A 14,545-nucleotide genomic window follows, 5' to 3' on the forward strand; every position below is an offset into this window, starting at 1 on the left:
AGAGTTTTTATATAGTATTTTCTTTACAGAACATGTCTTAAATAAGATTGAAGCTACTACTGAAAATTCAGATGGTCACTCGATAAAAGAAGTCCCATCACATAAGATAAGTGAAGATCTGCTATCCCAGCCACAGCATGATGTGCCGTATTTTAGGTTTGTTGTTACTTGTTCCTGTCTACCGTTTTGTATTAATGTTTAGATATTTTAACACAAAATTAAAGAATTTTTTTTTACTTTAATATTGTATATTTACTATTATATCAGCCATAACATAATAGACTGCAAGAGCTTTGGTGGCATAGTCCATGGTGAGTTGTATTGCTAACCCAAAAGCTGCATCTCTATGGCAGTTGAAATCCATCAGCAGCTCTGCAGGATGAAGATGGACAGTCTCCTCTACTTGTGATTTACAGCCTCAGAAACTAATGCAGGCTTGCTGTGCATCAGAATAGACTCGGTGGCAGTGCGTTTGAGGATTTGTTTTGATAGTGCACTATTAAGGGGAGCACCAACTTTGAATGATTGTTATTTCATCCTTTCAATTTTAATTATTTTTTAATAGCTACAACGTTCTTTTGGTTCCTAATTTGAAAGATTAGGTAAAACATACAACTGAAATAATTCTTTCCCAGCTGTCTCCCAGCCTTATAATTTGAACCTTCCATAGAGGCAACCAATGTAGTTCTTCTTTTCTTGAAAATCTTGTCAGAAAGAGGGCATAGATAGACAAATAGAGACATTATATGCGTGTGTATGTTTCTATTTTAGAAGAAAAGAATAGTGTATTCTAGAGTATCTCACCACTCATCTGTTAGTTGGTCATCTGTTTTCATGTTGCTGTAATCCTGGAAGCTATATTACTGGTATTTCAAATACCAGTAGGATCACCCATGGGAAACTGGTTTCAGTGGAGATTTTAGACTAACATAAATTAGGAAGCAGGACTGGTCATCTACTTTTGAATTAATGAATCATTGGAGATCCTGTGGATAGCAGTGGAATGTTATCTGATATAGTGCTGGAAGATGAGGCACTCGAGTTGGAATGATGAGGCACATTCTGGGAATATTAAAAGTTGTCTAAAAAGAAATAGAATCCATGAAGATCACTCTCCTACATTTTATTTTTAAAATTCATTATTAATTTCAATGAAAATGTACAGAGACTTTGGATTTCCATTCATTCATTGTTGCATGTTTCTCCCCTCCCAACCCTCTCCCCTAGTACACTACCCTCTTGGAAAAGTAAAAGAAAATTTCTTAATTGCTTTACAATCCCTCCCCCTAGGTCCACTCCACTATGCAGCCTTTGCTCTGGACTCCTGTCATGACAAAAATACCTAATAACATATCCCTCTTAAACAGTTTTCTCCCTCATCTGTTTTAATGAAGTATGTGTTATTGAACCCATCTTTCTCAGTCTCCCCCAACCCTGAGGTCAGTCCTGTTTTACAACAGTGGCACCTTGTAGTATTTGTCCTTTTGTGATTGAGATACTTCACTCAGCATAATGTCCTCCAGGGTCACCCATTTTGAAAAATATTGCATGAGTTGTTGCTTGTTTTTCAATGCAGCGTAGTATTTCATTGTGTGAATATATCATAGCTTCTCTATCCATTTGTTTGTTGATGGGCACTTAGGTTGTTTCCAGCTCCTTGCTATTGTGAACAAAGCCACAATAAACAAGAGTGTGCATATATCTTCTCTCCTACATTTTAATGAAGGAGTTCTGGTGGCCTAGTGGTAAGTAATTGAGCTGCCAACCCAAAGACATGCAGTTCAAATCCACAAGCTGCTCTGTGAGATAAAGATGGGTAATCCCCTCCCATGTGATTAATTGCCTCTGAAAAGCAGCTGTAGGGTCAGCTATGAGTTAGTTCCAACTCAATGGTATACAACAACAATATATTCATTAATGAAAGAGACTGGTATGAGATATTTTGAATCAATCATATAGTCTATGCCAGCCATAACAAATTCAAGAGGAATAGTATAGAATTAATTGCCATAAAGAACATTTCAAGATCTATGCTGAAATAGAATACTGTCAATAATGTACAGCCAAGCACAATCAATAAGAGTGCATCTGAATTCCAAAATCAATCTCCATAATAGTCTATGTGTTTCCTACTGCCAAAGGGGCCCTTTAGAGTAGTGAGAGAAGATCTTCACCCTGAAACCCACAGCGTCCCTTTTCAGCAGGAAGTAGCTAAGAGAATACGCCGTCCCCTTTTCCTTATGACTCAGGGTGAAGTCTCTCTCAGGGAGGAGTGATAGGGAATGGCAAAGGATACACTGACAAAGAAGATTAATCAGAACTGGCTTTGACAAGCACTGTGGCATTTGGACAAGAACAAACTGGGAGGAGGGTAGAGAGAATAGTGCAACAATGAATGAGTGGAAGCCCAAAATCTCTGTAAATGTTTATGAAAATTAATAAAATATAATTATAGAAAAAAAAAGAATACTGTCAATAGCAGTATAGTATCCTTATGCGTACAAAGAATTCTTATTCATTTCACTGTTATTCAAATATATGCATCAAACACAAAAGCCGAAGATGAAGAACTTTTGCAGACTGAAATTGGTTTACTATGTAATCAAGATGCATTAATAATTGCTGATGGTTAGAAAAGGAAAACTAGAAGGGGGGTGGCAGCAGGGAGAGGGATGGATTGGTGGTCAAAAAGTACGGTCCTGGTTATAAAAAGGAAGCCAGAGATCGCATATAGAATTTTGTGCAGCCATTGAATTCTTTACTGCAAATACCTTTTAAAAAATATGAATGGTGACTTTACACATGGAATATACACAAATCAAATCTATTATTATATCTCTGGAAAGAGACAACAGAGAATGTCAAAGTTAGCACTCAGAACAAAGCGAGTTCATTTATTCATATGCGAGTTCAAAATGAAAAGAAATTGAGCCAAGCCAAAATATAATCTTGAGTATATTGCATCTGAATTTGGAGACCAATTGTAAGAATTCATTGAATACTAATGCACAAATATCAGAAAAGTTTTGGGATGACATCAAGGCATCCTACATGAAGAAAGCAAAGGTTATTAAAAGACAAGAATGAAAAGATCAAATAGATATTAGAATAGACTGAAACTTCCTCTAGAACATAGAAAAGCTCAAGCAAGAGAAAGACATTATGAAGCAAGAGAGAACAGATGATTTCAAAGAGCAGCTAGAAAAGACAAAGCACTGTAATGGAATGCACAAAGACCTGGAGTTAAATGTATGGCAGAGAAGAACGTACTCTGCATTTCTCAAGCTGAAAGAACAGAAGAAAAAAATTAAAGGCTTGCACTAGTGAAGGATTCTGTGAACAAAATATTAAGTAATGCAAGATACATCAAAAGAAGATGGAAGTAATGCTGAGTCACTATCTCAAAGAGAATTAATCTACTATGAACCATTTCAGGACTAGCATGTCATCAAGAGTCAGTGGTAAGGGAGAAGTCCAAACCACACTGAAGACATTGGCAAAAAGTGTTGGAATGCCAATTGTTGAAATGTTTTAATTCGTGTAACCCTGGTCATGCTTATTTATCTAAATTAAGAAATTTGGATGACAGCTATATTTAAGCCTGTTTCAAAAACAGGTAATCCAAAAAAACTGAAATTATTAACAAATATCATATGCAAGCAAAATTATTTTTCCAAAACAACTGGAAAAATAAAGCTGATTCAGAAGAAGCCATGGAAAAAGTGATATCATTGCTGCCATAAAATGGATCTTGGTTGAAAGCAGAGAATACCAGAAAGATGTTTACTTGAATTTTATTGACTATGAAAAGTAGACATTTCAGAACACTTAATTGTGCTCATTTGAAACTTGTACATGGACTAAGAAGCACTTATTTGAACAAGACAAGGGGATGCTGCATGTTTTAAAATCAGAGAAAATGTGTGTGTCAGGATTGTAGTTCATCATATGTATTTAATTTTTCTGTTGAGCAAATAACCTGAGAAGCTAGATTATAAAAAGAATGTAGCATCAGGATTGGAAGAAGACTCATTAAGAGCCTATGATTTGCAGAAGATAACAGTGTTCCCTCTTGAATGTGAAGAGAACCAGAAGCACTTCCTGAAGAAACTTGAAAAACTCCTTTAAAACAAATTCTCACTCATTCACTGGCTTACAGTTAGTTCTAATCATAGCAACACTCCATTGGGTTTCTGAGGCTGTATCTTGCAATGGGAGGAACTACCCATATTTCTGAAGCACTGGTGAATTGGAACAACATTTGGAAGTACAACCTTCACACAAATCACACATACCATTCTACCAGACCTCCCTAAATCAAACCTGCCTGCCTTGGGCATTGTGCCTGTTTAAGAAGCAACTAGAAAGATAAAACCAGTTGGTTTATATTAATAACTCAAAAATGTAATCTATGTTACTAAATTATATATGTTGGTTGTCCTTTGCTGTGTATATTCAAAATAAAACTTTTTCAGAAATGGATTTTTACTGGTTACCCAACCACCTTTATTTTTGCTTACTAAGGAAGGACATATACAGTACTAATTTGAACTTAAAGGATTTTGATATATTCATCTACTCTGTAAAATTAATAGTATGGTTACCACCTTTTATGATTTTCTAATATGTGTGAATGTCATGATAATGTAGTTTTTAGTGCAAGAAACATTTGTAAAGTTTAAATGTATGTCATAATTTTAGAAATATTCTTCAGTCAGAAACTGAAAAATTAACGTCATGTTGCCTTGAATGGGATCAGAAACTTGAATTGGACATTCCAGATCATGGTGAGGAAACACATACCTTTTTTTATATATTTTAGCTTTGTCTTTTAGTATTGTTATGTTTGTTGTTGTTATTGTTGATTGCCTTCTAGTTAAGCATGACTCATAGTGACCCTATGAACAAAATGCCTAAAGACCCTCTATAACTTTGACAATTATCAATGTTCATAGAGTTTCTGGAGGCATGTTGTTTAGGAAGTGGATGCCAATTCTGCTATTTTATGGTTTCATTTTTCATAATAGCAAGAAACGTTTCTGTGTCAGCATTTTATTGACATATGCCCCGATGTAGCTGTGCTAAAATGTTACAGTTTTAAAAAGAAAACTAATTGGCATATTAGCTAGTATTCTTTTTTTTTTTTTAAGTTTAAACACACTTTATTAGCTAGTATTCTTATAGTTAGACATCTTTTTATTTTCTTGTTTGTTTTTGGTTTTTATTGTTTTTGTGACCTTGTGGATGGTAAGGATCTCTGATAGTATAGACTTTGAAGTGTTAGACTGCTAACCAAAAGGCTGTGTCTAAGGGAGAAAGCTGGATAATCTCCTCCAGTAAAGATTTACAGCTTCTGAAACTGGCTATGAGCCAGAACTGACTTGACAGCAGTGAGTTTGCATTTTTTTAATGGATGGTATATACTATTATCTTGTATTGTTTAACTATACAAAAGCCTTTTCTGAATGAAAATTACCTGAATCATGAGAAACACAAGATGTCTCTATTCTTACTTAATTGGGTTAGTTGCTTTTAAAACAATTCTTTGTGTGCTATCACCTTCTTAGATATACTGTGAGTTGTTTAAAGGTGATTTCTTGTAAGAGATTAAAATGATGTGGAATGAATTATGTATCAATATGTGTGAATGAGTAAAATTGCTAAGTTTTAATACAAGTTGAAGCAGATAGTTAATATTTAGTAGTTGTATGGCAAATTGTACTGTATATTTTGTTTTAGTATAAAATAAGAATAACTCCTTGGATATTGGATTAGCAATGCAATTAGAGGTCTTGGATATTTGGAGTAAGGTCTCCTCATCAGTTATTTCACTTGCAATAAAGGTCATACTTGTCATTTAATTTTTAAAACTTTACCTTTCTTTTAGCAAAAGGTCTTATTCGGGTAACAGTTGGTCTAACAAGGCTTCTTATAAAGAACAAGTTCAAACACTTTGAAAGACTGATAAACGACTGTGAATACAAACAAGGTGTAAAGGAGACCACTTGTACAGATCTCGATGGATATTGGGACTATATTAGTTTTCAGGTATGTCTTCAACTATTTTTAGAGTAGTAACTTGAGTCTTTGGGGTTTTTCCTTATAAAATTGAGTGACGGTAATAAAAAGAAGTAAGATTGTTCCTTCTTCTTGTATGCCATCAAGTTGAATTGACTTATAGCTGACCTTCCAGTGGGTTTTCGAGGCAGCAAAACGCACAGGAGGAGATTGCTCATCCTTCTGCAGAGTGGCTCGTAGATTTAAATTGTGTGCCTCTGCACTTACAGTGCAGCTTCTTCATCACTAGGCTACCAGAGCTTCCTGAGATAGTTCCTTAGGTGCCTCTAATGTGAAATGAGATATTGAAGTGCTGTCTAGATCTTATGGCTTATAACCCTTCCATCTCTGTCCAGATAATTTTATAAAGGGTGAGAATTGAGATATAATTCAATAATTAAATAATTGATAATGAATCTACCTGTAAGAAAATAAATCCAGTGTTTAGTTCTTTTGTACATAGAAGCTGCTTTGAAGGAATTGGCAAAAAATAAGGCCCCGGAAATTGATAGTATACCAATTGACATATTTCAACTAACAGATGCTGCCTTAGAGGTGCTCACAAAGTTGTGTCAAGGAATCTGGAGGACAGCTACTTGGCCAACTGACTGGAAGATAGCTATATTTGTTCCCATTCCAAAGAAAGGTGATCCGACAGAGTGTGGAAATTATCGAGAAATATTGATTTCACATGCAAGCAAAATTATGCTGAAGATTATCCAAAAACAACTGGAACAACACATCAACAGAGAACTGCCAGAGGTGCAGACTGGCTTTAGAAGGGGTTGTGGTGCTAGGGATATTGTAGCTAATGTTAGATGGATCTTGACTGAAAGCAGGGAGTACCAGAGGAATGAATGTCTAACTGTGGTTCATTGATTATGCAAAGGCCTTTGACTGTGTGGATTACAACAAACTGTGGCAGACTCTGAGAAGAATGGGAATCCCAGAACACTTGATTGTACTAATGCAAAAACTATACTTGGATCAGTAAGCAGTTGTCAGAACAGAGAAAGGAAACACTGCATGGTTCAAAATTGGGAAGAGTGTACACCAGGAATGTGTCCTATTTCCATACCTTTTCAGCCTATAAGCAGAACAGATTATCCAGGAGCGTGGGCTCTGTGAGGAGAAATGTGGCATCAGGATTGGAGGAAGATTCATTCATCAACAATCTGCATTATGCAGATGACACAACCCTGCTTGCTGAAACTGAGGAAGACCTGATGTGCTTGCTGCAGAAGGTCAAGGACTGCAGCCTTCAATATGGATTGAGGCTCAGTATCAAGAAGACAAGATTCTCACCTCTGGACCACTTGGCAGCATCAGGATGGATGGTGAAGAGATTAAAATTGTTAGCAGCTTTAGTTTGCTTGGTTCCATAGTCAACACTCTTGGCACCAGCAGCCAGAAAATTAAAAGACATATTGCGATGGGAAAGTCAGCTGTTGGGGATTTCTCCAAAGTCCTGAAGAGATTGGTGTCACTCTGGAGACTAAAGTGTGCCTGATACAGGCCATGGTCTTTGCAAGCACTTGCTAAGCATCAGAGAGCTGGACAATGACTAGGGAGGATAGAAGGAGAATTGATGCCTTTGAGCTGTGGTGTTGGAGAAGGGTATTGAATATACCATGACTGCTAAGGAAAATTAACAGATTCGTCCTGGAGAGGGTTAAAACTGGCTGCTCCTTGGAGTCAAGTATTCTGAAGCTTCATCTGACATACTTTGGACATGTTGCAAGGAGGGACCAGTCCTTGGAGAGGGATGTCATGCTTGGGAGGGTGGAAGGACAGCACAGGAGAGGAAGACCCTCAATGAGAGGTATATTGATTCAGTGACTGGGATAATCCAGGTGAGTGTGTTGGAAACAGTGAGATTGACACAGGACAGAGGAGGGTTTAGGGCTGTTGTACCTAGGATTGCTATGAGTCACAGGTGACTCAACAGCACATAACAACAACAGTGTTCAGTACTTCAGGTCAACTAACAGTTACTGAGTTGATAAATAAGATTCTTCTATCTCAGAAGAGATATTTGTTTGACTGGAAAATATTCTAGTTTCATGTGAAAGTGCCAAGATAGAGGGAGTCACTGTCACTGGGAGGATCAGATAGACTAGGGAGCCAGTAGTAGTTTAGTGGATAAGCAGTTGTTCTTCCCACCCAAAAGTACATGGTTGGAATCCACCAATTGCTCCACAGGGGAAAGATATGCAGTCTCCTCCACAGTGCTTCTGAAAACTGGGTGGAGGGTCAACTAGTGGTCGTTCTGACTCATTGTTACATAAAAACAACAGAAGGGGTCAGTAAAGGTATGAGAGGAGATGACACTTTGAAGCTTTTCAAGCTGATTGTCAAATTTCTTCATCTTTGACATTAGTGGTTGGTATATAATTTTGAATAATGATCATTGTCTGAAGACGAGAAAAAAACAGTAACATGGGGCACAAAACCATGAGCATCTTTCAGAAAGGGCCAGAGAGAATGAGAATAGCACAGCCCCTCACTACCAAAGAGCAGAAAGCAGATAAAGAGGCCACAGCCCAGCCCCGTGGTGCCTCTAGAGCCATAGCAGCAGCAAGAGGTTCATGTATTCATTGCTGACTCACAGTTATGGTACCAACAATGGGACTTACTATACAGATTTTGGAAGGGAGCTTTGGTAAGGAGTTATGCTGCCAACCAAGTTAGATGGTTGGATCCACCAGCAGCTCTGTAGGAGAAAAATGAACAGTCTCCTCCCATGTGATTTACAGCCTTGATTCAATGGCACATAACAGCAACATACAGATTTTAGAGATGAATTGATGATAAATGCACAAAAAAGCGAAGCAACAAAAAGCAAAATCAGTTAATAAGTTTAGGGGAAAAATTTGTGAGGAAGAAAAAATAATCTTAGTAATCATACGACTCTGATGAGAATGTTGTGATGTCATTATTGAGTACCTTCAAATAGGTTCTAACCCAGTGTCCCTAAGTACAAACAGTACATTATCACTAGTTTTTATGTATTTATCAGTTTTCATAGTTATGATCTGCTTTCCTGGCATCCTTTAGTTTGCTGTTAAGTGCCTTCTACAGGACTCATAGTGACCCTATGAACAATGGAACTGAACTTTGCCTTGCCTACAAGGAGTACTTTGGTTGCACTTTTTCCAAGATCTACTTGTGTTTTGACAGTCCTTGGGATATTCAGTATTCTTTTCCAGCACCACAACTCAAAGGCACCATTCCTCTGTCATCTTTATTCATTGTCCAGCTTTCAGATGCATAACAAGTAATTAAAAAGACAATGACTTTTTCAGACTCCCTGCATGAAGCACACAACAGTATTTACAAGATGACCCAGCTTGCTTGCCATGCCCTCTGCACCTGTTCTGGGGCCTGGATACCCAGGAGAGGTCAGAAACAATAACAAATGTGAAGAAATCTCAACTGTTAACTGCAAAGAACTGTGTAACTCCCATGCCAAATCTCTGTATATAAACCAGATCTTTACTTCCCCTTGGGGTCAGAACTATTTGAGCATTAGCTGACATTCTTGACCATGCTCAATGAAAAACTTTCTTGATCCCCCCCAAAATAAAAAAACAATGACTTGAATCAGTTGCATCTTGGTCTTTAAACCGGCATCAATGCTCCTTACCACCTTGGAGAAGTCGTTGACAGCAGTTTTGGGTAATTTGTCTTTGGATGTCTTGACTGCTGGTGCCAAGGATTTTGATTGCGAATCCAGACAAGATGAAATTGTTGACAACTTCAGTTGTATTTCTCCCTTCAGTGGTGATCAACTAAATCTGTTTTTTTAGTGTCATTAATTTGTAAATTTAAAGTTGTTATTTGTTGTTTATAAAATTACAATGTTTACATTTTTTAGGAATACTCTATTGATGCTTATTTCAAAGCTTTGGCCAGTGGGAGCCTCTTTAAATTGATTCCTGTGGCCTTTTTTACTCCCTTAATTTTTTGAGGTGTAATTTATATATCATACTCAAAACAAACTCAACTCATTGCCATCAATTCATAATCAACTCATAACTGACTCTCCAGCAGGTTTTCAGAGGCTATAAATCTCATGGGAAGAAATTTCCCACCTTTCTCCCAAGGAGCAGCTGGTGGATTAGAATTGCCTAAGTTTGGGTTCGAAGTACAACTCCTTACCTGAGAGGCCACCAGAGCTCCCGTATTCAATTAAATTAGTTTTCGTAGATATACAGAGTTGTGCAGATATCACCACAGTCCAACTTCAGGACATTTTTGCCCCTAAAAAATATCCCTCGTGTATTTGCAGTCAATCCTCTTTTTCATTGCTAACCCCAAATGACAGAATTACTCACTGTCTCTGTAAATTTGCCTTTTCTGGATATATCACATAGAGTAATGCAATGTGTGGTCTTTTGCATCTGGCTTCTTGCAGCTTAGCATGATGTTTGTTAGGTCCACGCATAGTGCAGCAAATGTCCACACTTAATTCTTTTTCAGAGTCGAGTAGAATCCCATTCACTAGCTAAAGCATATTGGGATTGTATATACTTTCATATCCTGATTACTTTTGACATTTACAATTTTTAAGGGAAAGACTAAACATTTGTACATGTATAAATGTATAGTGGTGATGGTGTGTACTATCAGGTCATGTCTAACTCATCACTACCCTGTAGGACAGAGGAGGACTACCCTAGTAGGTTTCCTAGGTTGTTCTCTGTACAGAAGTGGTTAGCCAGATCTTTTCTCCCAGGAGCTACTGGCAGATTTGAACTGCTGAGCTTTCAATTAGAAGCCAAGTGCTTAATCATTGCATTATTAGGGCACAAGGAATGCTTACCGACATGTTAACATTGGTTAACTCTGAAGATCGAAGAAAGGTTGAAGAGAATCTGACATTCCCATATGCCTAGTATAGAAATATGGAGCTTCCTTAGCACAGTGGCAGGAAGCTGCACTGCAATCCTGAAAGTATGCAGTTTGAATCCACCAGCTGCTCTGCAGGAAAAGGATGAGCACTCTCCTCTATACAATTAACTGCCTCTGAGGCCTACTGGAGTATCAGCAATGGGTCAGTTCCAACTCGATGATACACAACAACAAATGTTATTTAATATTACTGTGTTTTCATTGTGTGGTTTAAAAGGGAAAATGGCTTTGAAAGGTTTCGGATTGAAGCTAAGAACCATGCTGAGGTAGAAACATTTCTCAGAGTTTATTGCGCGCCAGGCTTCTCAGCAAGGGGAGTAACACTGGGGATTGGCTCAGGGGGTTTATATGTCTGGGAATTCTAACCTGCTAACAGCTCTGTTGGAGAAAGAAGGATGGATAATCTCTAAAATGATTTATAGCCTCTGGAAATCTACCGAGGGTCATAAGAGTTGGTTCTGACTCAATCACAATGAGATTGGCGTGTTGCCCCCTTCCATTTTAGGCATCAGCTATAATTTGGGAAACCTATCAAATGTGGAAATGACAACCTCTTCAACAAATGGTTCTAACAAAACTGGACTGCTACCTGCAGAAAGCTGAAACAGGATCTACATCTCACACCATATAAAAAAAAATCACCTCAGGTTGTATCGGAGACCTAGAAGTAAAGCTTAAAACCATAAAGTTCACCAGAGACAAACTGAGATCAAGCTTAAACGGCCTAGTCTATGGTATAAAGAAACTACCAAATACAGTCAAAAGTGCACATTCTGGAAAAGATAAAATTGATAAATGGGACCTTCTAAAGATTAAATCCCTGTGTGCATCAAAAACTTTTCCAACAGTGAAGAGAAAATCTACTGACTCGGAAAAAGCATTTGACAATACCATATTAAACAAAGGTCTCCTATCAAAAGTTTACAGAATCCTTCAGGACCTCCACAAGAAAAAGAATGATCTCATAATTACAAAATGGGCAAAAGATGTGGAAAGAATTTTCACAGAGGAAGATATTTGAATGGCCAACAAACATATAAAGAAGTGCTCAAAATCACTGGCAATAAGAGAGATGTAAGTTTAAAAAACCACAGTGAGATACCATCTCACCCCAGTAACAGTGGCAAAGTTTAACTGGCAGGATAGCAAGTAATAAATGTTGGAGAGGATGTGGCAAGATAGGAACTCTTACACACTTGTTGGTGGGATTGTAAAATGGTACAACCATTCTGGCATTTCCTCAAAAAGCTGAACATAGAAAATCCATATGATCCAGCTGTCTCACTGCTTGGAATATACCCTGAGAAAATGAGAACTGAGGCACAAATGGAGATTTGTACACCAATGTTCATACCAGCATTTTTCACCATTGCAAGAACATGGAAATAGCCCACAGTTAACCACAATCGAATGGATTGAGAAATTATGACACATTCACACAATGGAATACTACTCAGCACACAGAAGCAATGATTTTATAAATCGCTACCTAACTTGGGAGGGATTGGAGAACATTATGCTAAGTGAACTAACTCAGCCTTACAAGGATGAATACTGTATAAGAATGTGTTTGTAGAAATAGATAATTAGTAAAACGTGCATGAGGATCCAAAGGGGGGAGGTGTGGGGTGAAGATGGGGGCGTTAATCATAGGGTCACACAATTTGATGGGTGGAGGGAAAGGTGGGTAAAGGAAATGGGAAAGATCTGATGTGAAAAACTTACACAAATTTTGTAAGTAAACCAGCATAAAATAAAAATTTTATTAAAAAAGATGTTTGAGAAAGTGATTAATATATGGTACTTTGATGTAGACTTTTGGACATTTGTAAGATAAAATATAATGGAAAGTTTACCATAAAAAATTCTCACTCCAATAAACACGAAATTAAGAATGACTAAGTCTTAATTTTGGAGAACTTGTTACCAAGTGCTAAGAAACTGTGCTACAGTCCTGAAGGCACATGGTTCAAATCCACAAGCTGCTCTGGGAGAAAGATGGGCAGTCTTCTACTATGCAGTTTAGAGCCTCTGAAAACCTATTGGAGGATCAGCTATGAGTGAGTCAGTTCTCACTCAAAGGCAGTGAGTTTGAGATTTATTTTTAAAACTAACTTTATGTCAAGGACTGTCTTACGTGTTGGATTGATAACTGAAAGATTGGCAAATCAAACCTTCCAGTGACTCTGTAGGAGCAAAAAGCAACAGTTGGTTTGGGAAAGGTTTACAACCTCGGGAACCCAATAGTTCAGTTCTGTGCTGTCTTGTAAGATCACTAACTCGGAGTCAGATTGACTGGATGGCACTGAGTTTGGTTTTAATTATGAGTAACCAATCTTGTTTTTTTGGATTTTTGTGTCTTTTGGGGGTTTTTTGGTTTTTTTTTCCAAAACTCCCTCAGTTCATTATTTTGTAATTTTAATACAGTATGCATTAATCAGATTAATTTGTGCCTTATTTATTAACAGATAGATGATGTAAAACAAAAACTCAACAGTCTGAACAAACTTGAAGAGTCTGGGTGGCAACAAAATAATAATAATATAAGCAAAAAAGTTGTTCAGGTAAGTAGATGGGCTGTGTGTGTGTACTGTCAAATCGGATCTGACTGGTATAGGAGGCAATTGCCGTTCCTCCTACAGTAGAGCATCTGGTGGATTCGAACCTTACGCCTCTGGGATTGCAGTGCAGCTTCTTGCCACTAGACCACCAGAGCTCCTCTATCCAAATTTTGAAGAAGACTCTTCTGCTTTAATTGTTGTTGTTTGTTGTTGTTGTTATGTGCCGTCGAGTCATTTGCGACTCATAGCGACCCTATGTAAAACAGCCCTAAACCCTGCTCTATCCCGTGCCAATCTCATTGCCTCTGACACACCCATCCCAATTACCCCAGTCACTGAATCAATCCACCTCATAGAGCGTCTTCCCCTCCTGCGCTGTCCCTTTACCCTACCAAGCATGATGTCCCTCTTCAAGGACCTGTCTGTCCTTACAGCATGTCCATAGTATGTCAGAGGAAGCCCCAGAATCCTTGCCTCCAAGGAGTAGCCTAGTTTAACCCTCTCTAGGATGGATCTGCTTTAATTAATTTTGTTAAAAAACAAAAAAATCCACTTTATATTTTTTATCATTTTATAAAGCAATTCCACTTAACAGTGTAATTTTATATGTGATTGAAATAGTATTGATAGGCATATTGAAGTAGTGCCACATAATTTAGATATGTGTTCCTCATACTCAATGAGTATTATCTCATTTAATCCTCCCAACACTTGTACCCTTATTTCACATTTTGAGGAACCTGAAACCCAGAAAAACTAAATATTTTGACCTGAGTGGACCTAGACTTTACACTACCCTTTTTCTTAAAAATATTTTTTTAACTAATAGATTATGCTGCTTTTGTTTATATGTATTCTGTGTTATGAAACATTTCAAAATGGAAGAATTTTTAAAATAGAAAACAGGGGTCTTTATCTTACAAATTCTCCACCACTTCCCCTCCATATATTTACTTTTTAAACATTATCTATTCCATAACCATTGCTAATTTTTCATTTTCTTCTAGTAATAC

The 14,545-nt window shown here is 37.4% G+C and overlaps 1 protein-coding gene across 1 annotated transcript in view; it reads left to right on the top strand.

Annotated features, from left to right (window-relative positions):
- The window catches only part of DLGAP5 (discs, large (Drosophila) homolog-associated protein 5), a 58,381-nt gene that overhangs the window by 15,315 nt on the left and 28,521 nt on the right, over positions 1–14,545 (top strand). Inside the window, exons 7-10 of the mRNA XM_006894370.1 lie at positions 16–156; positions 4,702–4,787; positions 5,888–6,048; positions 13,440–13,535. Of these exons, the coding sequence (XP_006894432.1) occupies positions 16–156; positions 4,702–4,787; positions 5,888–6,048; positions 13,440–13,535 (484 nt within the window). The remainder of the gene's footprint in view (positions 1–15; positions 157–4,701; positions 4,788–5,887; positions 6,049–13,439; positions 13,536–14,545) is intronic.

Source organism: Elephantulus edwardii, unplaced genomic scaffold (assembly GCF_000299155.1).
Source record: "Elephantulus edwardii isolate Elephantulus edwardi_28Jun2011 unplaced genomic scaffold, EleEdw1.0 scaffold00140, whole genome shotgun sequence".
In the NCBI taxonomy this organism is placed as follows: Eukaryota; Metazoa; Chordata; class Mammalia; order Macroscelidea; family Macroscelididae; genus Elephantulus; species Elephantulus edwardii.